The 26,928-nt window shown below is 45.0% G+C and overlaps 1 protein-coding gene across 2 annotated transcripts in view; it reads left to right on the top strand.

Moving 5' to 3' along the window:
• LOC123993221 (slit homolog 3 protein-like) overlaps positions 1 to 26,928 on the top strand; it is a 240,699-nt gene that overhangs the window by 21,996 nt on the left and 191,775 nt on the right. For both annotated transcript variants that reach the window (XM_046295122.1, XM_046295124.1), the window contains exons 3-4: positions 635 to 706; positions 2,970 to 3,041. In XM_046295122.1, coding sequence (XP_046151078.1) covers positions 635 to 706; positions 2,970 to 3,041 — 144 coding nt within the window. The remainder of the gene's footprint in view (positions 1 to 634; positions 707 to 2,969; positions 3,042 to 26,928) is intronic.

The raw sequence follows: 26,928 nt of genomic DNA, 5'->3' as shown, positions 1-26,928 counted from the left end.
CCTAATATCCAGAGACACAAATATAAACAGCATATCCATGGAGATGGAGATGTTCTGCCTTTGTAAGGCATCTGGAAAACCTTAGGGATCCTGAAACATGACATGATGTTCCCAGAGCAGAGGGTAGACACTCGACAGGCTAAAGTAAGGAATACACATTTAGACCTCAAAGGAAAACCCTGCAGTTATAGTACATGGTCTTGTTTCTAAAAGGAGTACATTGTATTGCTTCTAAAAGGAGTGCATTGTGTTGCTTTGAAAAGGAGTACATGGTCTTGCTTCTAAAAGGAGTACATGGTCTTGTTTCTAAAAGGAGTACATTGTATTGCTTCTAAAAGGAGTGCATTGTGTTGCTTTGAAAAGGAGTACATGGTCTTGCTTCTAAAAGGAGTACATGGTCTTGCTTCTAAAATGAGTACATGGTCTTGCTTCTAAAAGGAGTACATGGTCTTGCTTCTAAAAGGAGTACAAGGTCTTGCTTCTAAAAGGAGTACACGGTGTTGCTTTGAAAAGGAGTACATGGTCTTGCTTCTAAAAGGAGTACATGGTCTTGCTTCTAAAAGGAGTTCTGTAGCTTTACCCCATGTTGTGTTTAACCCATGATTTATAATGTTGTCTCCCTCTTTTCTGTCAGGCACCTAGAGGACAACCAGATCACAGTGATTGAGAGGGGGGCGTTCCAGGACCTCAAACAGCTAGAGAGACTGTAAGTATCCCTAGACAACCTCACTTCCTTACCCAGCAGCCACTGCAGCAGACTGACACCCTCTAGAAACTTTTCACCCCTAATACCACGTTTAGGGTATTTACACTGTTTCTGTGTGCTTAAGTGTGCGTGTTTGTTTGTCTGTGTGCGTTGTGTGTGTGTGTGTGTGTGAATACCATATATGCACTCTCAGAAGCACTCAAAAAGGCATATTTAGGTAAGGATGATATAGATTACCTGCATTTAAACGTCAAGGTGGGTGACTCTCTCACCTGCTCCTCGACACGGTTGAAGCATACCTCCACATCACTCCTGAGTGCGAACATTAACACTCTGACGTGAAACTGACTACTCGGTCAAAACAACATGGAGGGAACTGCTTCTGATGTCCAAGTCAATAACCTAGACATTTGGCTTACTGATCTTGTCTGTCATTGGGTTTGTTTCGTTCTGGAAGTAGCTGGCTCACCACACACTGGTAACTAAACCAAACCCATCCATGCCAGGCTTGCCAGCCATGACGATGGTCCAAGTCCGCCTGTCGAATGTGCGTCAGTACCTGGGCAGACCATCTCCCAGATCTCCCAGCCAAGTCCCCTTTCTGTCACAGCCTCTTCCTATCCTGCCAGGAACTCACTCTGCCTGGATGTTATTCTGCCGGCCCATCCGCTTTTCACACCGCTCTGGAATTTTGCAGTATTCTGACATTCCTGCCCCCGTCATCCCCTTCTGACCCTGGTATGGGTCTGGATACGGCTGGGAAAGAACCAGGGTCTGAGTGAAGGGTCCTATGTCCGCAGACTACGCACTGACACTCCTGCCCTGTTGACTGGAGCCCATGTGTGACTTGGGCGGTCAGGGTGCTGTTTGTATGGCACGGGCGCGCGCACTTGCACACATGGACCTCTCGCTTTATGACCCTGGCTCTGGGACAGGTGGGCGTTAGTACCGCGGTGTAACGTGACAGGGACCACACTGACAGAGATCGTAGACAGGGCCATGGGAACATATCTCCAGTCATGTTGTCTCTCTCTCTCTCTCTGAGGGAAATGTATGTCAGTAGAGTAAAGTAATGGGGTGAGGGAGTTGACCTTTGCTGAAATGGAGCTAAGGAATCCGCGGAGGAAAGTATCAAAACAGATCTGATTTACTTCGATTAGATCAAAGTCAGTGCTGTCAAGTGGTACATCAAATGTGTCCTATAGGAGTATTCCAGGCTTGACAACGTATGTGACAGTTGATCTTCTCCCTAATGTTGTGTTCCTCATTGAGGTCAGGTCAGAGATTGAGGCCTTTGCTTTGAGCTATTATGATTTGTGGCGTAACAGCATGGAAAGTAGATATGCTAGCTGGCTAGGTGTTAGGTAAGCCTTTAGTCTCTCCATCCGGCTGTGCAGGCCAGGGATGGATGAGGACAGAGGGAGACAGAGGGAGAGTGATCAAGCTCTGAGGGCTTCTTTCATGACATCCTGAGAACCTCCCCCGTCTTCCTCCACATACCTCAGCTGTGCCCTGTGACCCCCTGTCTCAGAGAAAGGCTTTGGTGCCATGATAAGGCCTAGCATCCGGAACCCCATCCCCCCCCCCCCCCATGTTAGCCTGTAGAGGCTCACCACAGTGATAATGGCCTTTAAAGGCTTCAGATGACTTCAGAGCCTGATAACCTATGCCCATCTTCATAGGAAGTCACCCGCTTTAGCCCATCTGTGAACTCTTGACCCGGGGCGCTGCCATTGGCTTATCCCAGTCTTCCTGTTCCGCGAAAAAAGGGTCATCCCCCTTCGGAGGTTCTAATCTGATTGATTGATTGGAGCGTCTGTGTGTCGTTTACATTTCGCCGGCCTTCTCATCGATCTCTGTTCCCTGCTGTACCACAACACAATGGTGCTTGATGTTGCCGTATGTTTCAGCCCTCTAATGTTCCCTAAGTCTGTCTCTTTGTGTCTCTCTCACACTACACTACACACCAACACAGCCCAAACTCTACTCTATTCATTTCACATAGTTAAATGTCTGAATGCCTCATCAAACAGTGCTTATTTGACCAGACTGATGCTTTCGCCCTGCCCTTGCGCTCTCTCTCCTCTCCCCCTCTCTCTCCCTCTCCCTCTCACTCTCTCTCTCTCTCTCTCTCTCTCTCTCTCTCTCTCTCTCTCTCTCTCTCTCTCTCTCTCTCTCTCTCTCTCTCTCTCTCTCTCTCTCTCTCTCTCTCTCTCTCCCCTCTCTCTCCTCTCCCCCTCTCTCTCCCTCTCTCTCTCTCCAGGCGTCTGAACCGGAACAAGCTGCAGGTTCTCCCAGAGCTGCTGTTCCAGTCCACACCCAAGCTTGGCCGCCTGTAAGTCACAACGCTACTTCTCTTTTGATATCTGATCGCCGGCAAACAAAGTCAACTTCCCCACTGTTTTAATTTCAATCATTGTCTCGGATGGGGGTTTCCGCTCAAATGTTTAGCTTCCCATACAGTTTGAAGAGGAGAGGAGGTTTGCGGTCAGTGCAGGGACAGTCACCGTGTTATTCTTCTTTAACCCCCCCAGGTGTTGGGCTTTTATTTGGGTTGCGGATCCCTGCTCGGTGTAAGGTGACACAGCCCGGCTCTGTACTCCTGTGCTTGAGGTGAAGGTGTGCTAGGGGGAATGTTTTCCTGAGACCGGAGGGGGTAACTGCAGAATTTTTATTCCCGAATATCCATTTCGCCGAGTCCTTTGAATGCATGGCCTGGTCACACCGCAGCCGTTAGCTTTGCTGTCAGGGAGGACTAGAGCCGGTCCTCAGAGAAACACTCGTACTCAGGTTCGCCCTGTGTGGAACCGACAACCGGCCCTGAACTTTACTAGTGTTTACTTTGGGGCAGCGTCGGGCCTCTATTAACTTGGGTTTAGTGTATTTTTTTTTTGTTCTACTGTGAAATGTTTCCATTAGGAAAACAGAGAGATTGGAACGGCCAAATAATATGTTAATCTCTTTCAAAATTGTCTTTGTTCCCTTCATTGTTTTGGAGATTACTCCAGAGATGAATCCACAGCCTATTTGTTCACACTGTGCGGCTCCATGTAGCGGTGATGACTTGATCCGCGTTTGACGACAGCATCATGGCTCTGTTTAAAGAAACGAGACTCTCCGCTGCCAATTCAACAGCAGTTTGTGTTTCTCCTCTGGGCTATCGACGCTGTCTCAGAAACACTTGTTGAGAGTGACAGTTTCATTTCCTCGCCTCCCTATGCTGCTCCACCATAAAAGCATTATTGGCAATGAATTTAGGATTTTTTTTGTATTTATTTATCAGAGGTTAATAAGGCATTCTTTACAATCCCAGACAGTTTCTAAGGAGTGGAAAGAATGGACAAAGCGAATACTGTAAATCTCTCTGTTTCTTATCATTTTCCCATCAGCAAATTTTAATTATAGTGTCTGAAGTTTCCCCCAAAGTTGGTTTGAGTTCTTTATCCGGTGACGTTTTGCTGTGACTAAACTATCCTGTAATGAAGGCTCTCCTAATCTGGTCGGTGGGAGAGGTGGTTTACGAGGGGTTCATAACCTCTCCCTGTCATACTTGGTTATTATCTGTTATGGTAGTGTGATATGAATTGCCTAACCCCTAACCCTGGTATTAAAGACCCTGCTCGGGCCGGCCAGGCTGAGGCAGCTGGAAAAAGCATACGCAGCGCATCACAGTCCAACAGGTTTATTTGATGTGAGTCTTGCCCTCGCCCTTCGCACTAGCCAGCGTTCCAGGAAACATTCTGCTGCGTTGGGTCAGGTCAGAGAAAGGTAATGGTTGCATCCATTAACTTAGCTGCAAGAGTCAAGACCGAGGGAGAGGAAGTGAAAAGAAACTAAACATGGTCTGTCCCGTCGGTACGGGGGACATTGATGTGAATGTGCCATCATACAAACAAATGCATAATAGATGAGCTGGAGACAGGGGTGACCGATCAGACTGCCTCACAGCTACATCCACGGGCAGGCTCAGGTATTGGCTGATGGGGCCATGGACTGTGAGGGTTGTGGTGGTGGTGGTGGGGTAGGAGAGCTGGAGCCTGGTGCCCCAGAGTTGGTGGAGGTTAGGGTTGGGGGAGGGAGGCTAGCCTGGGCCTGGCCTGGGTCGGTGGGATGGATCATGGATCATGGATGATCATGATGGAGCCACTGGGCTGCTGGCTGGGGCGTTTGTGGTCAGCGCTCCCTGTGCAGGCCCACTCTGCTTGGAAGGAATGCGGTTAGAGTTACAGGGCTGAGACTGCAGCTCCGCTCTGCAGAGCACTGTCTGTGTGGGCCAAGGAAGCAGGGGCCTCTCTCTCTCTCTCTCTCTCTCTCTCTCTCTCTCTCTCTCTCTCTCTCTCTCTCTCTCTCTCTCTCTCTCTCTCTCTCTCTCTCTCTCTCTCTCTCTCTCTCTCTCTCTGCAAGGATAGCTCTCTATCTAGCAGGGGATTTCTGTCCCTCTCTTTCTATTTCTCTCTCTGCTCTATATCTCTATCCTCCTCCTCCTATTCACTGACTGCCCCTCTAGACGTCTTCAACCTGATGGCTAATGGAAAGCAAATGAAGAATTAGAGGGAGGCCATGAAGATGCCTGCTCCTGTTTATTAATGGTGACTGGGATGAGGCCCCCCGTATTAACTCCACTTCCTCCTGACTGGCTGGTAGGTCGTCAGGCCCCCATGTTGTGGTGTTTGAACGCAGGATATTTCAGCCAGCAATACCCATGGGACTTAACCACTCCCTGCCAAAGGCTTGCTCAGGTTGTATGTGATTGGTGCTCATGGAGGGCGTGATGCACTATGTTTTCTTATCCCCCACCCCTCTAGTCAATTGAGAGTCCTCCCTTCAATCTTGGTGAGCAATTATCCATTGGTGAATAAGAGTAGTTAGCCTGTCTGAATGCTATGGCCAGCAGTGTAGTGGTGGTAACTCACTGTGATTGATTCTGCCAGAAGAAGAAGTAGTTGGATGCCTGCTCGGTGCTAGAGTCTGGGCATGGGCCAGCTACATCCCCACTCCATACTCCCAACCACCCCACTCTCCCACCCCCCAGCCCTTTCCGAACTCTGCTATCGTTTGCCCACAGTTTGTTATCGTGTCAGGAATTGTTCTGCTGTTTTCCCATCACTTTGGCTCCAGTTCCAGTTTGTTTGGTTTTCACGGGACTCCATATTTGCTAGAAACAAATAACTCTCCCGCACATTTCGTTTCTCACGCCTGTTGGACGAGGACTGATTTAGCGAACACACAGAAGCAGCAGATTGAGCTTTTTCCTAGTCTTCTTCTCTTCGTTAAAGCACGGTGCTTTAAACCATGGCCTGCAGAACAGACATGCATGTCGGCTACTGTAGCTCCCCGTATCAGCGTTTCTCTTTAAAGCTCTTAAGCTGGCAAACAGGCTGTGTGGCTGTGTACTACCTGACCACAATGCTCCTCCTGCCTCCGATATCTGCCTAATAATTCAATACGTCCCGAATGCATAAACCATGGAGCCCTGGCACGCAGCTCAGCCATTGGGCCCTCTGATTGTTTTCAGAGAAATGAAGCTCTCCCAGAATGCAAGCCAAATGTCTTCCAAAATAGGGCTGCACTCAGCCAGTTTCTGGAGGCCCAGACAGCTTTGTGATTTACTCCAAAGACATATTTAGATAAATACAAGCTACAAAGACATTGGAGCTCTGCTTCTGAGCCAGTGAGAACCGGACGGGGCACAGCTTGTTGGTAGATACAAAACGTTTTGTTTTGTTTAGTTTAGTTTATTAGGATCTCCATTAGTTACTACACATGCAGCAGCTACTCTTCCTGCGGCCCACATAAAACATACAAATAACATGACAAAGTACAGAACAGTTATAGCCAAGAACAACATAAGATATTTTTTACTTTGAATTCAATGTAATAATAATAAAAAATGACTTATATATTGGAAAGAGACAACAAAACTACTATTTACACACTTTTCATATTTACAGTGCCTTCAGAAAGTATTCAGACCCCTTGACTTTTTCCAGCCTTGTTCCAAAAAAGTATTAAATTGGTTTACTAATCATCTACACACAATAGCCCATAATGACAAAGACATTTTTGAAAATGTATTTTTTTTTTAAAGTCATTCATAAACATGTTTAATTTCCATGTGTACTAGGAAGCTAAAAGTGCCCCAGGCCTTGAAAAATAAACAATTCAACTGATGGAAAGTATGAGGGGGATATCGGTGAACAAATGCCGCGGTCAAGGCTATGAGAGTGCAATGAGTGGAGCTTCCTCAGGTGGTCAAAAGCGCTTATCAATCCGAGAGCCGAATACTTCCTGAGGTAGTTCTTTATAAGTTTTAGTCTAGAAAACGATCTCTCCGCCGAAGCGACAGGTACAGGGATGGTAAAAAAACAGCTTGGTTGCCATAACAACATCAGGGAAGCTGGGCAGAAGGGAGGGGTGCTTCATATAGAGCAGTTCTGTGACATCCTTACTTGAGCCTTTCGTTGTCTTTAATTGCCGGCATCAACACGTTACAGAAAGATATGAACTGTACAGGAAGCTCTGGGGACAGGCCGTCGATATACTGAACAGCTAATAAATTGGCAGATGCAAACAGATGATCATCTTTAGCGGGCAACAGTTTTTGAGGGTTTGAACAACAAAAAAAAGAGGTTTACGATTTCCTTCATGCTGGTGAACTGGCTTTTGAGTTGTTTGGTTGCAGCATGAACAGTCCCTGGTCTCTGGTATATCTTCCCGAAGTGTATATCATTCCCACGCTAAGTTTAAATTGTGTGCATCGCAATGGACATATAATTCACAACGTCTCAGGAAAGACTGTCTGGGTTGGCAATACTCAGTATAGGAAACAGTTGGGCCTGCAACCTGGACCTACAGGCCGTGGTGAATACATTTACACACAATAAAGGAGGACTCCAAGAGACCAGGGGAGTCTCTCAAGTTGGATTTCATTTAATTGACCTTGAATATCGCAGGCCATTTGTGTAGGCTATTAGCCAGACAAAACCCGCTGAGGTCAACAATAAATAGTGGCTGAATTTATCCTCAAGCTGACTACTTTTTACCCTCATTGTTAGGCTATTTGATGTGTCATTTTTATAAACAGTTTATAAATGGCAGCTAAATCTGGTATATAGCTATAGATAGTACACTGCATAATGAAACAATCCCTAGTAAGCTAGTGTTTTGAGGGTGGACTGACTGTAATAATTGGCATTAATAGAATGGTTTTATGCACAACAAATGTCTATCCAAGCTCGGAGAGAGCGCTACGACGGCTCATGTCATGCAGGTGCAGGCGGCCTATATAGGGCCGTTGCATAATCAACTAAATCTATTGGTAGCTGATTAGTATGTTGTTGCATCAGAAATACATTTTACAATTTGCCATGTCTGAATTTCCTTTCTTTAATTACTGAACAAGTAATTACATTATTGTCACCAGCCAGCAGCCTAATAATGGCTGCTTTGTGACACCGTGTACAGCATGTGTCAAATTCATTCCACGGAGGGCTGAGTGTCTGCAGGTTTTCACTCATCTCTTGTACTTGATTGATGAATTAAGGTCATTAATTAGTAAAGAACTCTCCTTACCTGGTTGTCTAGGTATTATTTGAAAGGGAAAAATCCCAAAACCTGCAGACACTAGGCCCTCCATGGAGTCAGTTTGACACCCCTGGGGCACAGCTTTGTGAAGTGTTAGGCTTAACATGAGAAAATGACGACCAAATAGGCCTAGGCATAAACATTTATCAATTAGTTAAAACATTGCTGTACATGCCCTGGCACCACAGAAAGCCTACTATAGATTTGATAGGCATGCAGCTGTATAGACATGTTGCAATTCCAGCACCATGGACAGCGATTGGCAGTCTATACTTTGTGAGTGGCTGTCTGGCTGACACATTCCATTTTAATTTTATTTTAAGAGGGGTGGGGGTGGAGGGGGCAAACACCGACCTTGCAGGGGGTCCAGAGAAACTGCGTTACACCAGTGCACCACACACATATTCTCCAGGTACTGAGAGTTTGCACTTGGTGGCCTATAGCAGCCCCCAAAAAGAAGAGGCTTCAGATGAGGCAGGTGAAGCTGTAACCACAGCACTTCTACTTCATTTGCCTCTCTGAGCTTTACAGAAATATGGCTCTGAATATATACAGAAACACCTCCCCCGTAGACATTCCTGTCTTTTCTATAGATGATATATCCTTGTATTCTTACTGCTCTATCATCAAAGGTGCTGTCTAAGTGAGCCTCAGAAATGGCTAATATAATAATAATAATAATAATATTATCTAAGATGAGCAAATTACTAATCTCATGAACTTTGTTTCTGAGGCTACATATATTTACATGAGTTAACTTTAACCCTTTACTGGGTCACTTATCGAAACGAGAACTCATAATTGGTTGCTTTTCCAAAAATGTATTTCTGCTAATAACAAAGAAATAATTTACATATTTATTTTAGCGGATTATGTTCTTGTCTGGTTTATCTCTGCTGCAGCAGGGTGCTCTATTCTCCATTCCATTTCTGCATAGTTGTCTTGCTGGACTGTTGCAGGGGTTCGCTGTCCTGTCGGCATGGGAGGCAGTGACGTTTTGTTGTTGTGTTTTTGGTTAGTATGCAGTGTTCTGAGTGGGAGCTGTTGGCTTGGTGGGCGGTCCCACGGGACAAGATCAAACAGTGAAACTTAATATAGCCAATTATGCTCCATTTACATTAAATGTAAATGTAAATGTAATGCTCCAATGGGAGATCTGTCAATTACTGCTCTCTGTCTCTCGCTCTCTGCCACCCCCCTGCTGTTTCCAGTCCGGGACGATATGTCATTGCCAGTAGGTACTTAACCTTGTCAAGTATCTGGAAATTCGAAGCGCAATCTAGGCAGGTCGAACACAGACCCAAAGCAATTCCCACAGGGGGATGCTGCTTGCATGATCGTTTTGGTTTCTGCTGACAGAAGGAATGAATAAATGGCAACGTGAAATCTGGCATCCCAACAGCTTTGTCTCACCTCAGCATTTATTGACCCTGCGAGGAGCGGAGGAAGGAATGTTTGCCGGGGAACTTTATTCGGATTGTGTTTGTGTGCACGCGCTCTGGCAGCCAACATGTCTTTAAGTTCCCGGCAGCAACACCTTACCACTCGAAAGTTACCAGCTAGAGGGTGAGAGGCTATGAAATGTTGTCGGGAGTTGGCTGTCTATTTTATAGAGCAAATAATGTATATGTATGTGGTGTGTACTAAAATAGCAAATAAACATGTGGTAGCAATTGAGTGTCCAAATAAAGGTGAGGAAACATGCAATAGGAGGTAGCTTTTAAACTGCATATTTTGTTACTGTTAATACCTTCCCTTGACTCATTTGAGTTTTGTAAGCTACAGGCTATGGATGAGCTTTCTTAGCAGCCAACAGCACTCACACAATGTTTGTTTAATCACAATTAAGGTTTACATGTGAAGCGTAATTAAAAACAGCTGTGTCTTTGGAAACTTGGACCGGGAAGAACTGAGATATCCTCCGTGTCACGAGCAGAATAGAAAGGACCTTTTGTTGACTGCTTTTCTTACCGAGCAGAGGAAAAATAATCAACCCTGTTTTGAATTGTAGCTTTATTTTTCTTGAGGGGCTTTTAAAAGCTGGCTGCTCGGGTCTGGGTTTTTTAAGCACACAATTGTTATGTTTCCTCATAAGATATTCAAGACAGATTGAAAAGATTAAGATATACAGTACAAAAGTATGTGGACACCTGCTCGTCGAACATCTCATTCCAAATTCATGGGCATTAATATGGAGTTGGTCCTTCCCTTTGCTGCTATAACAGCCACCACTCTTCTGGGAAGGCTTTCCATTAGATGTTGGAACATTTCTGCGGGGACTTGCTTCCATTCAGCCACAAACATTAGTGAGGTAGGGCACTGATGTTGGTCGATTAGGCCTGGCTCGCAGTCTGTGTTCTAATTCATCCCAAAGGTGTTCGATGGGGTTGAGGTCAGGGCTCTGAGCAGGCCAGTCAAGTTCTTCCACACCGATCTCGACAAACCATTTTCACTTTGTGCACGGGAGCATTGTCATGCTGAAACAAACAGGAAAGGGCCTTTCCCAGACTGTTGCCACAAAGTTAGAAGATGTGTCTATAATGTCATTGTATGCTGTAGCGTTAAGATTTCACTTCAATGGAACTAAGGGGGCCAGCCTGAACCATGAAAAACAACCCCAGACCATTATTCCTCATCCACCAAACTTTACAGTTGACACTATGCATTCGGGCAGGTAATGTTCTCCTGGCTTCCGCCCAAACCCAGGTTCATCTGTCGGACTGCCAGACGGTGAAGCGTGATTCATCGGCTAGCTTTACACCACTCCAGCCGACACTTGGCATTGTGAATGGTGATTTTAGGATTGTGTGCAGCTGCTCGGCCGTGAAAACCCATTTTATGAAGCTGCCGACTAACAGTTATTGTGCTGATGTTGCTTCCAGAAGTAATTTGGAACTTGGTATTGAGTGTTGCAACCAAGGACAGACGATTTTTACTCACTATGTGCTTCAGCACTCGGCGGTCCCATTCTGTGAGCTTGCGTGGTCTACCACTTCGCAGCTGAGCCATTTTTGCTCCTAGACGTTTCCACTTCACAATAACAGCACCAGGGCAGCTCTAGCAGGGCAGAATAACAGCACCAGGGCAGCTCTAGCAGGGCAGAATAACAGCACCAGGGCAGCTCTAGCAGGGCAGAATAACAGCACCAGGGCAGCTCTAGCAGGGCAGAATAACAGCAGCAGGGCAGCTCTAGCAGGGCAGAATAACAGCACCAGGGCAGCTCTAGCAGGGCAGAATAACAGCACCAGGGCAGCTCTAGCAGGGCAGAATAACAGCACCAGGGCAGCTCAAGCAGGGCAGAATAACAACACCAGGGCAGCTCTAGCAGGGCAGAATAACAACACCAGGGCAGCTCTAGCAGGGCAGAATAACAACACCAGGGCAGCTCTAGCAGGGCAGAATAACAACACCAGGGCAGCTCTAGCAGGGCAGAATAACAACACCAGGGCAGCTCTAGCAGGGCAGAATAGCAACACCAGGGCAGCTCTAGCAGGGCAGAATAACAACACCAGGGCAGCTCTAGCAGGGCAGAATAACAACACCAGGGCAGCTCTAGCAGGGCAGAATAACAACACCAGGGCAGCTCTAGCAGGGCAGAATAACAACACCAGGGCAGCTCTAGCAGGGCAGAATAACAACACCAGGGCAGCTCTAGCAGGGCAGAATAACAGCACCAGAAATTTGATGAACTGACTTGTTGGAAAGGTGGCATGCTTTGACGGTGCAACGTTGAAAGTCACTGAGCTCTTCAGTACAGCCATTCTACTGACAATGTTTGTCTATGGAGATTTCATGGATGTTTGCTTAATTTTATACACGTCAGCAACCGGGGTGGCGGAAATAGCCGAAACCACTCATTTGAAGGGGTGTCCCCAAACCTTTGCATATATGGTGTATTTATAGACATTCATATGTTGAGTATATATATATATATCAGGAAATATATTGCGATATATTGAGATACCACAATATATATACAGTATGTTGTTAAGATGACAGACAGTGGATCAGGAGGGGAATTTTGCGGCATTATTTACAGTTGGGATCGGATGGGACTGAGGCCCATATAAATCTCCCTGCATGGTGTGGGGCCTGCACAGCCACCCACTGCTGTACACTGCTGTTTCTGCTTCTGGGGACTCTGTTAGTTCTGCAGACAAGGAGCGTGCCGGCCCCCATGTGTGCTGCTGCTGGAAACTTTACTGCAATCCTGGAGCTGGCCTATGTCACACACACACACAGCCATTCTGAGAGGCACATACACTCCGTCTATAGGCATAGGCAGAGAGAGGGGGAGAGGTAGGGGAGAAGGGGGATTGTGAGGTCTCTTGGGTCACTAGCAGCTCCTAAAGCCTAGACTGGTGATTTATTTTGTTTTAGCAAAGTCTGATTGCTACAAATGAACCTCACAATCTTTATCGCTCTCGTAATTGCAGACACAGATGTCTTTGGTACACAATTACACAGACATACATACACAAAGACAGGCATACATACTCTCTCTCACTTTCCTTCTCTCTCTCTCTCTCTCTCAACACACGCACGCACTCATGTTTGCACACACACACACACACACACACACACACACACACACACACACACACACACACACACACACACACACACACACACACACACACACACACACACACACACACACACACACACACACACACACACACACACACACACACACACACACACACACACACACACACACACACACACACACACACACACACACACAACAGCTATGTAGTAGCATGAAGGAGATCTCTGATCTAATAGCTAGTGATTTTCCAGTCTGGGTGGAAACAGGCCATTTGCAGGGGTGGTTTCTCATCCATGGACCTCGGAGAGGAAAGGAGAGAGTGTGTGGCATGGGAGTCGTGTTTTACAGTGTGTGGGTCAAAGAGGATGGGTTTTACTGGATGGTTTTTCCTGGCCGCGAGGAGGGCTGCAGGCCCGTGAGGAGGACCGCCAGCCCTGAGGACCGCCTTGCCCTGAGGACCGCCTTGCCCTGTCGACTGGCTGTCTGGCTCTGTGTAATCTACCCATGTCCGTGTTCAGGGGTAGTCCCTGTCTTCCCTGTCCCTTCTTCTCTCCCTCCTGTCCTGCACTCAGCCCTTACCTCTACTGACCCATTTCACTGAACCCACTGAACAACTTTCTCTCAATGTCTCAGTAGCATTGCAGATTTTTACTGATAGGTACTGTAGGTAATACACATTTTAACTTATAGGTACTGGAGATAATACACATTTTACATTATACGTACAGTAGGTAATAGACATTGTAACTTATAGGTACTGTAGCTAATAAGGGCCATTTTTTTTACAATAACGAACATAACCCTAAGCACATGGTAGGGGAAAGGGTTAAATACTGGTAGGCCTACAGTGGGTTGCAGGGGTGACTGACTGTTTGACTATGGGCATAAAGGTTGTATAAGACGTCCATAATGTGTAAGTGCAGAGAAGGGGCTGTAATGTCTGGTGCTTAGGCTCCATTAAGGGATTATCTTCCATAGGGGAGGAGAAGGGCCGCACCGCCACCGAAACTACTCACACTTTCACTCAGACACGGGCTGTTTTTCTTACAGTAAAAACAGCACAGTCACAAGAGCTGATTCAACCAAATGTTATCATCAAGGTCAAATTCATGGATTTGATCCGTCGATGCTGCTGTCACGCTCTCCTGACGGTGATCCCAGTCATTTTTTACGGGGATCACCAGGCTGTCAGTGGCTCTCCAGTGAGCGGTTATGAAGACTGCCTTCTTGGCAGACTGCCCCCCCCCCCACACACACACCCCCATCAGATACAGTATCTTTCTGTCTGTCTTTCTGTCTCTCTCGCGGAACCAGGGATAGAGGGAAAGAGGCCTAATGCCCTACGTTGATTGAGGGTGCCTGTAATTTGGGAAATAGTTTGGGGCCATTATTCACCGGGGTGTTTATCACAGGTGGTTCCCATGACGACCAGCAGAGATAATAATTGGATTTAAATGGGCTGCACATGTTTCAAAAGGGCAGAACGAATGTAATACCCACTTCCACTCCCTTTCCTTTCTCTCTCTCTCTCTCTCTCTCTCTCTCTCTCTCTCTCTCTCTCTCTCTCTCTCTCTCTCTCTCTCTCTCTCTCTCTCTCTCTCTCTCTCTCTCTCTCTCTCTCTCTCTCTCTCTCTCTCTCTCTCTCTCGCACGCTCTCTTTTTCTCACTCTCTCTGTGTCCATCTCAGTCAATTCCTCAGCTCATATATCTTATTTCCACCTATGGCAGGTGAACCTCAGTAGCTAAAGTCAACTGTTATGTTGTCCAACTGTTTCTGTACTGTCTATAGTCTTTAGCCGGAGTCCAGAGGCAATATCAGAGTCACACTGATCATCCACTAGAGAGAGAGAGATAGGCACATGAATAGTGACACCGGATTTAAACATGTTTTCAGTAAATACAGTGTGCATTTAAGCCAATTAAAAACAAGTTATATTTTTTATACTCATATTCACTCAAGCTGTTGAGGAAGTAGGATCGGGCGGGGGGGGGGGGGCATATGTTATGTCAGACATTCAAACAACCTTCAGTTCCTCGCTTGGTACCCCTGTACACTTTGAGGCATTATGGGGGATTATGGGGGATTGTGTATGTAAAAATCTGAACGGCATAGACGAGGGCTTTAACTTTGTTTAGGCTGAGAATTCTTCCAAGGCTTAAGCTACGTGCTGCAAGACCTCCCTCGTCAACTGCGACGTTATGGGAACCATTGGCAGGAGGTGGGTTTGTTTTTGCAAGTGTGAACTAAGCACAGAGCTGAGCTGGAATGTGATTTTTGCTTATGCAATGTGCATCCAGGCACAGGGGAGAGAAAACAAACAAAGAAATATAACATCTCCGCCAACATCCTGCCTGCCTCTCTGCTTCTACTGGACTCCTCTCTGTTCCACTCCTCTTGCCGAGTGAGTCGATGCCCTTCACACAAGGTTGATAAAGAATTCTGACAACCAGCACATTTGCCGCGGGGTGCAATGTTTACCGGAACATCCGAATTTGCGTCGGACAAACAGGCCTGTCGGTTTTGTCAGCATCTTGGTACACGCATCAGCGCTCACCCAGACAGAAATGTTTACTGGGCAGAAGTGTCAGCCGCTCGCTACGTTTTAGCCATCCTTCCTTACGCCACAGGCCTCCTGTGGTCGGACTGGGAATCACTCTCGCCTCGAAACATCATCCCTGTTTAGGTTGGTTTTACGCTGGTTGGTTTGGGTGGCAAGAGTCCTGCAGTTGTCACCAGTCACCACAGCAAAGAGGTGATGATGATGATGGGGCCAGTGAGTCGGTGACCATGGTAAACAGTGTGTGTCTCAAATGGCACCCTAATCCCTATACAGTGCACTACTTTTGACCAGGGCCCTATTGGTGCCATTTGGGACAAAGTCCAGGTCACCTCAGAAGGGGACGAGCGGTGGCGGTGGCACCGTCATTAAAGAGGACTTGGTTTATTGGATGGAGACGGCATGCAGAGCCGGGTGCTATGGTCACTTTAACGAGAAAGCAGCAAGGCCTCAAGCCTCAGTGGGCTCAGCTCAGCTCATTCACGCTGCTCCACAGAGCCCTTGCTTTCATTACCAGGGGACAATTGTCAGTTAGCTAATTACAGCTGCCTTTTATGATCTAACGCCATGTGTATCCACCGCCATAGTGACTGTGTCCCGCAAGCGACAATGGGATGCTGCTGGAACTCATAGAGTTACTCGGAGAGGAATGAGTTGATTTATGTTGCACTGTGTTGTGTGTTTCTTTTATCGCCGCGTGAGAGTGTCTTTGAACAGTCAGCCTCCAGCCGTTCTAGTCTGTGCTGTGCTGTGCTGTGCTGTGCTGTGTGTGTGTGTGTGTGTGTGTGTGTGTGTGTGTGTGTGTGTGTGTGTGTGTGTGTGTGTGTGTGTGTGTGTGTGTGTGTGTGTGTGTGTGTGTGTGTGTGTGTGTGTGTGTGTGTGTGTGTGTGTGTGTGTGTGTGTGCATTCATTGCAGATGCTGCGTCCTCCATGTTGTGAGTTGTTGTTTAGTTGAACTCGCTAACCGGGGCGGTGAATTATTATACACTAAAGGGATCTGGCTGTCTGCTTGTAGTCTACTCGCTGAATATGTGTGGCTCTTCTTTTCTATAGAAACAGCCTGGAAACTGTGGCAGTTTAAATATGTGTGTAGGGAAGCTACTGCAATATGTTATGTCCTCTTCCCTCAGTCTTTAGCCTTATAAGGAGCCAGCACAGTTGGCTCATGGTTTCCTTACCATCCATTTTATATTTTTTTCCTCTACTTTTCTATTGGGTAAAGTATGTCAAATCAGCAATCTAGTCTAGGCTCTGCTGTCAATCTCTCCCTCAGCCGATGACCCTGAACAGACTGTATATGTATTTAGAGCCTATGGGAAAACTAAATGAGCACTTGGTTGGTGGACCGATTTTTCCCTGAGTGAGTGAATGGTCTAAGTGAAGTTCTGCGGGCTTCACACTGTAGGTTCCTCCTTTTCTTCTCCTCTCCCTCAGAGCCGGCAGCATGCTGTAATGATGTGCGAACCACTAGGGGAGACAGACAGACAGACAGACAGACAGACAGACAGACAGACAGACAGACAGACAGACAGACAGACAGACAGACAGACAGACAGACAGACAGACAGACAGACAGACAGACAGACAGACAGACAGACAGACAGACAGACAGACAGACAGACAGACAGACAAACAGACAGACAGACAGACAGACAGACAGACAGACACTAAGACACTAAGACACTAAGACACTAAGACACTAAGACAGACAGACATACACTAAGACACTAGGACACTAAGACAGACAGACATACACTAAGACACTAGGACACTAAGACAGACAGACATACACTAAGACAGACAGACAGACAGACAGACAGACAGACAGACAGACAGACAGACAGACAGACAGACAGACAGACAGACAGACAGACAGACAGACAGACAGACAGACAGACAGACAGACAGACAGACAGACAGACAGACAGACAGACAGACAGACAGACAGACAGACAGACAGACAGACAGACAGACAGACAGGAACTAAGAGAGACAGACAGACATACACTAAGACAGACAGACAGACAGACTGACAGGAACTAAGAGAGACACACACCACATGCTACAACATAAAGTCGCCAGTTGGTCCCACAAACAATTGGTCGTTTATTATAACACAGGTCACAAAAAACCGCCCACTTCACATCATTTCCAGGAAAGAAAACAGGCAGAGGAAAAACACTGCTAGATATTAGCGGTGGGAATCGTTATCACCAGAAACTTAGAGTAATATACAAACACCACGGACAAGGAACACTGTGAAAGGGAAGGAAAATAAACCGGTCCGAGCGTCAAGTGGCTAATCGTAACTACCAGGCTTTTCATGTGGTTCGGTTCGCTGTGAAGCCGAAGGATGAGATCATTCTACTGACCATACCTGTTCTGTTCTGTTCTTCCCAGGCTCAGTATAATAAAGATATTACATTTGTGTAAGAGGATCACATTGGACATGATTCAGGGAGAGAGAGGAAGGGAAGAGAGTTGAAAATACAACAACACATCCCCATGTGATGCCTCAGGCCAGCGCCACGTCCACTTCAGGAACATGTCTTACTCACAGAGAGACAGAGCCTCATGTTGGATAGCTGCATGGAGCTAATGAGAAAAACATCCTGCTAGGTTGCCACTGGCTCCAGAAACATGGTGGGGGGGCATCTGCAGCAACAACAACCCTGTGAGGAGGTCATCCTCTGTCTCCGCTCTGTGCTCGGCTTAGTGTCCTGTCCTCCTACTTCACATGGCACCGTGGGGACCACAATTATTCTGTTTTTCCATCATCCATCTGTATTATTGTGGATGTCTTTATTTACTTCTATTAATCACAATACCAAAGAGCAAAGTGAAGTGGAAAGTGAGTCTCTGGTTGTGTCCTAAATGCCACTCTATTCCCTGTAGTGAACTACCTATGGGCCCTAGGCATAAAGTAAGCTAAGCAATGCACTTTAAAGGGAATAAAGTGACATTTGGGACGCACAAGCCCTGTCTCCGAACGTGCCTGTGACAGCACTGGTAACCTTACAAGCCCTAAGAAAATAGGTCTTCAAGCTGTATTTAATACCCCTCTTAGCCGTGGTGGGGAACTTTCTCGCTGTGAGACAGCTAGTGACCGCAGTGCAGAGGGCTGCCTGGCTCTGCCTTCATCCCAAATGGCACCATATTCCCTATATAGTGCACTACTTTTGACATGAGACCTATGAGCTCTCCCTAAGGGTCCTGGTCAAAAGTAGTTCACTAAATAGCGAGCGCTTTGGGACATAGCCTGTGTGTTTGGGAGGGGTAATTGGAAGAGACACGGGGGTGGGAGCAAACGGACCGTGACATGACAGTGCCTGACACACAAAGTAGACGGGTAGACTGAGACTACCTCAGACTAACGTCTGTATCCCTCCATCTCACACTGAGATCCTACAATGAAGGAGAGAAAGGGACAGAAAGTGATAAGAGAGAGATAGAGGCGAGAAAGAGAGAGAGAGGAGAGAGAGAGAAGCGAGAAAGAGAGAGACAGAGAGAGAGAGAGACAGAGAGAGAGGCGAGAAAGAGAGAAAGAGAGAGAGAGGAGAGACAGAGAGAGAGAGAGAAGCGAGAAAGAGAGAGAGAGAGAGAGAGAGAGAGAGAGAGAGAGAGAGAGAGAGAGAGGTCCATATGATGAGATGAACCTGTACCAAAAGTGGATCAGTCAGCTAACCGCATAACGTTACCTCCCTGCTCTCCTCCTCTCCGGCTTCCCTCTCTCTGTCTCTCTCTGACCTGCATTCTCTTCCTTTGAGGGATGTGCACCCCCCAGGGGAGGCCCTGTGTCTGGCTTTTATTGGGTGCTGCCTGGTGTTGAGTAGCTGTTGGGTGAGGAGACCATGTAGCTTCGCTCACCCCTCCCCCCCTCGCCAACCTGCTGCCACCCCCCCCTGCCATCACGCATGTCGCTCCACATCCCGGCCTAAATATTTATAACGTGAGGCAAATCAGAGGGTAAATCTGTCTGGGTGTTTGTCTTTGGCTGTAATCCCAGAGGTGTTCGCCAGAGATGAATTTGACATGTGCTGCGCTGGGGGACGGGGGGGGGGGCATACAGTTCTCCTCACAGCTTCTTTTCTCAATGGGCTTTGGCATATTTAGCATTTCTCAAATTTTTTGGAGGGTTGCATCAGCTCAGAGTCACATCGCGGAACGTGAAGTTGATTAGTTTCCCTTTCCCTTCCCTTCCCTTCCCTTCCCTTCCCTTCCCTTCCCTTCCCTATTAAGCCTGCTAAACATGAGTGAGCGTGAGCGGCTCATGTGGTCATACTGTTTTATGAAAAGTGTTTGGGCGCTGTCATGGCTTGGTCCACATGGTCCATGTGTCTTTAAAGGTGCGTGGTAGAGAGACGTGGCTACGGGCCCAGCAAATCAGCACTGACCCCAGAACCACTAACGAGTTTTCTCTTCATCTGGCTCCTCTGACCCCCCATAGAGAAATAAACACCATTAACCACAATCCATTATTTGTGTTTAGAGAATAGTCTAAGTATTGATAATTGCTGTGGTGATTTGCTCCAGTTAAGGCCCATTTGGGCTTAGTGGGACTTTGTGGTCAGTTGGGGGCGCATGCTGCTCATCTCTGTTGGGCCTCACAGCAACCCAGGAGGCTTTGTCACTTCCTGTGGCGGCTACCCAAATTAACCCTTTATGTTCCAGGCCATCTAGTCGACTGGGTGCTCTTCCAGCGAGAGACCTGGAATGGAAGCTTGATTGCAGCCACCAGTAACCACCAAGACCACGTTGATGACCCTGTTGATACATATGCATCTGATTTGCTTCCAGGTTTGGCCATTACTACAGGCCAGATTGATTAACCCTTCCTTCATGTAACAGGCTGGACATATGGTCCCGGTAGAGGCTAGCAGTCAGACTGGACTGGTCTGGTAGACATGGTGGTTTAACGACGTGTCGAGAGTGAGGCTGACAGCGGTGTGGAAAACAGAGGTTTTCTGGTCTCTCCCCGTCTAAGACTTGAGGAAGCTGTAAACCAGGATTATTTAATCTCTGCTATTTTCTGCCTGGATTCCCATGGGATCCTGAGGCTGCTAGTCTTGGCATGGGCCGGCCTTCCCAAACCCAGAGGGGGAGATCCCTCCATTCCTCCTTCCCTCCCTCTCTTCTTGCACCCGTGCCAGTCACATGAATCCATCTTCACACCGGGAGTTCTCGATCCAACAGTATGCACAGAAAGACGGGAAACAGGCTGTGTTTGCTGAGCTGGGATCTGAGAAGGCGAGAGAGGAATGCGGTTCAATCGCTGACGTCACAGCATGTGCTGGCAACACAAAAGAGAGAGAGAGAGACGTCCTTCTGCGTTGACTCAGAGCTGGAAAGCCACAGAGGGCAGATGCCAGGCTTAGTGGGGATAAACAAGTCAAATTACATGGTGTAATGCCTTGGATTCTGAACATAGCTGAGCAGCAAAATGCTTTCTGATTCTAATTATGACATTCATTAACGCTCCAGATTCCTGGAAGAGCCAGTGACTTGAGACCGACCTACCAGAGGGCCCCAAGCAGCCTTGAGTCTGCGGCCAAGTGAGTCTGGCGTAGTGAGTCTGGCACCCTATTCCCTTTACAGTGTGCTATTTTTGACCAGGGCGCATAGAGCTCTGGTCAAAAGTAGTGCAATATATAGGGAATAAGGTGCAGTTTGGGACGTACCAGACTACTTACCTTCCTGTCATCAAAATCATATCAGGGTATGTATAATTACAAGTCCCCAAGATTTCACAAAACATCCCTTCAGTCCTCTGTAGTCAAATGGAGTGTCAAATACCAATTTAGATGGCTTTCATATATGATTTATCAGCCATCATCGTTCCAATTCAAAGGGAATGCGGCTAACATCATTTGTTGATACATGCTCTTGCGTAGCGAGTGACAAAGATCTTCAGTCTGAAATAAACATTTGCACTATCAGTGAAATATGGCCAGTTTGAGTAAACAATCAACAGAGTTGTAAATCACAGATGTTTTCTTCTCTAGCACTCTAAGAAGGTCTTCACACTTACTAGACTTTTTGGCAAAAATACCCTCGCTTACCCATCTACTGGAATGTAAACTTGCAAGCTTGTCACGTCTCGACCACTACCTCTGGAGGTAAGCGCACAAAATTCGTCCGACAGATAAATCGATGTAGTTCTGTCCTTGAGCTGTCTATTAATGTTCTGCATTATGTCATGTTTTGTGTGGAACCCAGGAAGAGTAGCTGCTGCTTTTGCAACAGCTAATGAGGATCATAATAAGATACCAAATACCCCCTCTAAACAGGGCAGTGTAAACAGAATGTCTCATTTAGCCAACACTTCCAGTAAAAATTTGAATAGCATAGCAATATTTTTTGAACAGCTGAAATGTACAGATTTTCCTTGTCTTTATGGTTGTTTACTCATAACAAGCTATATGGAATTGTTTTAAGAAGGTTATCCCAAGGATCATTTAGCTATTTGATTTAGAATTTTATTAAGACCCCTTGAAATACAATTATATATATAAATATATATTTATAAAAAATGTATTCAATGAAAAATGTAATATGGCCTTACTGCTATTAGCCCATACAAATGCATTGAATAACAAATTCAGTACATGGGACAACAGATAGTCACCAAAGAAATCAAAAGGAAATTGTCAACTGTAAGTGCTGTTATCGCGAAGTGGAAATGTCTAGGAGAAACAACGCCTCCGTCGCGAAGTGGTAGGCCTCACAAGCTCACAGAACGGGACCCCTGAGTGCTGAAGCACGTGCGTGTAAAAATCCTCTGTCCTCAGTTGCAACACTCACTACCGAGTTCCAAACTGCCTCTGGAAGCAACGTCAGCAGGAGAACTATTTGTCGGCAGCTTCATGAAATGGGTTTTCACGGCCGAGCAGCCGCACACAGGCCTAAGATCACCATACGCAATGCCAAGCGTCAGCTGGAGTGGTGTATAGTTCGCCATCATTGGACTCTGGAGCAGTGGAAACACGTTCTCTGGAGTGATGAATCCCGCTTCACCACCTGGCTGTCCGACAGACAAATCTGGGTTTGGCAGATGCAAGGAAAATGCTACCTGCCCGAATGCATAGTGCCAACTGTAAAGTTTGGTGGAGGATAAATCATGTTCTGGAGCTGTTTTTCATGGTTTGTGCTAGGCCCCTTAGTTCCAGTGAAGGAAAATCTTAAATATACAGCATACAATGACATTCTAGAATATTCTGTACTTCCAACTTTGTGGCAACAAGTTTGGGGAAGATCCTGTTTCAGCATGACAATGCCCCCGTGCACAAAGCGAGGTCCATACAGAAATGGTTGGTAAAGAACGGTATGGAAGAATTTGACTGGCCTGCACAGAGACGTGACCTCCACCCCATTGAACACCTGTGGGATTAATTGGTTTCACTGGCATACAGTACGTTCTATAGATTTTCCTAAACTGCAGTAATTTATGACTGAGATTACAGTGCATTCGGAAAGTACAGTGGCTCCTCCTTTAAATGTTGTGTCATACTGCAGCACACCTTGCAGGCTGCTGCAGCATTCTATGGCACGTTATTTAATTGTCTTCCGTTTTTTACGTTAATTCAAGTTAGAGCTAGTTTGACCACCAGAGGGCAACTTTGAGAAGCGTTTGATAGTCTCCCATATTGGCATTACTAGAGAATTTAGAACCTTTTTTGTAATAACATAGTGCATTGGATGATTATTTTTTAAATGGCTTAATTACTATGATTAATATTATGGTGTTTCTATTCTGAGAAAAATGAAAAACGAAACCCTCACCGTTTCCGTTAGGATGGAATGGAAAATATTGCGCTGTACAACGTTACGGTCCGGAGTAGGCTACAGTGTAAGAGGATCGGAGGATTCTAAATTAATATCTAAGGGGCACAACATTCCCACACGTTAATTGTATTGTAACCAATACTCATTTAGCTTATGGTATGCCTAGAGTATATCTAAACATATTTTGTTCAATGACGTGATTGGAGGATTCTAAATAATATCTAAGTATCTGTGAGCCTATCTAAGGGTATTTTGTATAATTCTAAATTAATAATAATAATCGCTTTGTTTAAAAACTAACAATATTTTGGAGATCTCATTTCCATTTAACCTAGAGTGAGCGAGAAAATTCTTGAACATGGGGTGAGACATTCTCACTAATTTGTAAATAAAACCAGTTTGTTATTTTGAATGATTTATTTCTGGAGAAATGTAACTTGATTATTTAGCAGTTATCACTTGCTTATATTCAATCAACACATGAACAGTTGATGTCGGAAGTTTACATACACTTTAGCCAAATACATTTAAACTCAGTTTTTCATAATTCCTGACATTTAATCCTAGTAAACATTCCCTTTATTAGGTCAGTTAGGATCACCACTTTATTTTAAGAATGTGAAATGTCAGAATAATAGTAGAGAGAATTATTTACTTCAGTTTTTATTTCTTTCATCACATTCCCAGTGGGTCAGAAGTTTACATACACTCTATTAGTATTTGGTCGCATTGCCTTTAAATTGTTTAACTTGGGTCAAACATTTCAGGTAGCCTTCCACAAACTTCCCACAATAAATTTGGTGAATTTTGGCCCATTCCTCTTGACAGAGCTGGTGTAACTGAGTCAGGTTTGTAGGCCTCATTGCTCGCACACTTTTTCAGTTCTGCCCACAAATGTTCTATAGGATTGAGGTCAGGGCTTTGATATGGCCATTCCAATAGCTTGTCTTAGTTGTCCTTAAGCCATTTTGCCACAGCTTTGGAAGTATGCAAAATGAGTTTTAATGACTCCAACCTAAGTGTATGTAAACTTCTGGCTTCAACTGTATCTTAAAAAATATAATGTAATTTATAATATAATGTAATATAATTTTACATTTTCGTTTCTCCATGCTTGTCTCAGAGCAGCGCCAAAAGGTGCTGAAATAGAAGTCCACAGCGGGAAGGCTATATATAACGAGATTATGGAGATTATACTTTTTTTTTTAAACAACAGTGATTGATTGTAATCTGAATAAAGGCCAAAATAACACTTATAAAGGCCAACATATCGCCCTGCTAATAGCCATAATGATGCTGTACAACGTGACCATGCGTGTTTGAAATAGTATTTTCCAGTAAGCAACCCTTTGTTTGCCTTCATTAGACAGCTTTGTTCCAATATTTCTGTAATTCAGTGATATTTATTCCCATAGTCATTCGTTATGGATCCATAACTAAATCAATTTCCGCATTTTGAAAGAGTATTTGTGTCATTATTTTATAAATGAAAGCATAAAGATGAAAGATTGAAAGATGTAAGCCACCTGCATTTGTTTATTAGGCTTCTCATCCAATCAATACTATTTGTCCTGTCTTGATCTTTATTTTTCACCCCTGCTTTTAAACCATTTTTTTACCGTGCTCAGACCCCCTATGAAATCACCACTTCACTTTATACCTGTAAAATATGTTTGTGTACTATAAACTAGATAAAATGGAAACCTTTCTGATCATAGTAACTTACAGAACTACTTTACAGCAGAAAAACTAGATGAAAACCTCAGTAACGTGCTGCTGATCCTTTAAAGTGTATAGTACTATAGCTAGATGAAAACCTCATTAACATGCTGCTGATCCTTTAAAGTGTATAGTACTATAGCTAGATGAAAACCTCAGTAACGTGCTGCAGATCCTTTGAAGTGTATAGTACTATAGCTAGATGAAAACCTCAGTAACGTGCTGCAGATCCTTTAAAGTGTATAGTACTATAGCTAGATGAAAACCTCAGTAACGTGCTGCTGATCCTTTAAAGTGTATAGTACTATAGCTAGATGAAAACCTCAGTAACGTGCTACTGATCCTTTAAAGTGTATAGTACTATAGCTAGATGAAAACCTCAGGAACATGCTGCTGATCCTTTAAAGTGTACAGTACTATAGCTAGATGAAAACCTCAGTAACCTGCTGCTGATCCTTTGTTTATTAGGCTACTGTGCAGTCTGACAAGTAAACGTAGCCTACAATACATATTGTAGTAAACTTTGGAAAGTGCCTAATTCCTTACATAACGTAGAACAGGCCATGTCCAGACTTTCTCAGTGACCTCAAGTACCTTCAATAATTGCTGTACTAGAGTATGCTGGCAAGCGGGAGACTGGGGTTCAATTCCCCGGCGAGGAGGAAGAAGTAGGCTGTCCTTGTAAATTAGAAATAGTTAAATACTTGTCTAGTTAAATAAAGGTTACACTAAGAGCATAATGTTAATGCACCCTCATTTTTTTATTCTAGTTTAACCAATAGCAAATGGAGATTACGTGAAAATAAAAATCTAATTGATTTATCGAGACCAGTCCCCATGCTTGTCTCAAAGCAGTGCGACACGGTGCTAAAATAGTTGTTGGCTTTTACTTCAAATCCGATTACTTCTAACTTCAATAAGCTCTTCAACACCACTTTTAACAGCACATTACTCAACACTAGTGAGACTCATGTCACCAACAGTAGACCTACAGTATGTAGATCGAAAAATTATTGACTCTCTGCCAATAATTACATATTGAGGATTGGAGGATTCTAAATTAAAACCAAAAACCACCTCATGGGTCTCCCGGTGGTGGCCGGCACGGGTTAAGAACCTGCATCTGTAGCAACGCATTTTGCACTGCGGGAGCCCCATCCACTCCGGAGCCCCCATCCACAAAGTATCAAAATACCAAGAGGTGTTGGTAAAGGTATATTGTAGTGCTAATAGTCCATAATGGACTATTACAATACTGTACATGGTGTCCAGGTCAGGGTAACCAAAACATTTATTAAAGACTGTCAGAAAAAATGTTGGGACTTACTTATTTTGATTCAAAGCCATGAATGAGCGAGTCACTCAGATTTTTGTAGGTGCCGCTATATGACTGTGTCTTAATAACTTAATAATATATAACGATATTTTGGAGTTTTTTTTGTTGTTTTTTTTCAACTAAAGAGACCGATTGTAATCTGAATAAAAGACCAAATAATATTTGTAAATGTCAAAACATTTATTTCTGTTTTTAGAGGGAGAGAAAACGTTGGACCAATTGTGCGCTGCCCATAAAGGCCAAAATATAGCTCTGCTAATAGCCATAATGGCGCTGTACAACGTGACCTTGTGTTTGAAAGAGTATTTTCCAGTAAGCAACCATTTGTTTACCTTCATTGGACAACTTTTTCCCAACATTTCTGTAATTCACTGATATTTATTCCTATAGTAATTTGTTATGGATCCATAACCAAATAAACATCAGCATTTTGAAAGAGTATTTTTATCATTATTTTATTAACGAAAGCATAAAGATGTTAATGAAGAAATACTGTACTGCTGTTTTGAGTTAGAAATGTAACACTTCAGAGTACTTAAGTATTGAATAGTTTGAAGGTAGGGGATGTTCCCACCTACAGTAGCCAGGCTATAAAGAGTCTATTGTCCTGCTAATTGGGCATTTCAAAATGCCACCAGCTGTCCATCACTACAGTAAATAAAAACGCAGCATCTTGTTTACATCTCGTTTA

Source organism: Oncorhynchus gorbuscha, linkage group LG13 (assembly GCF_021184085.1).
Source record: "Oncorhynchus gorbuscha isolate QuinsamMale2020 ecotype Even-year linkage group LG13, OgorEven_v1.0, whole genome shotgun sequence".
Lineage (NCBI taxonomy): Eukaryota > Metazoa > Chordata > Actinopteri > Salmoniformes > Salmonidae > Oncorhynchus > Oncorhynchus gorbuscha.
This window is presented reverse-complemented; position numbering and strand designations above follow the sequence as displayed.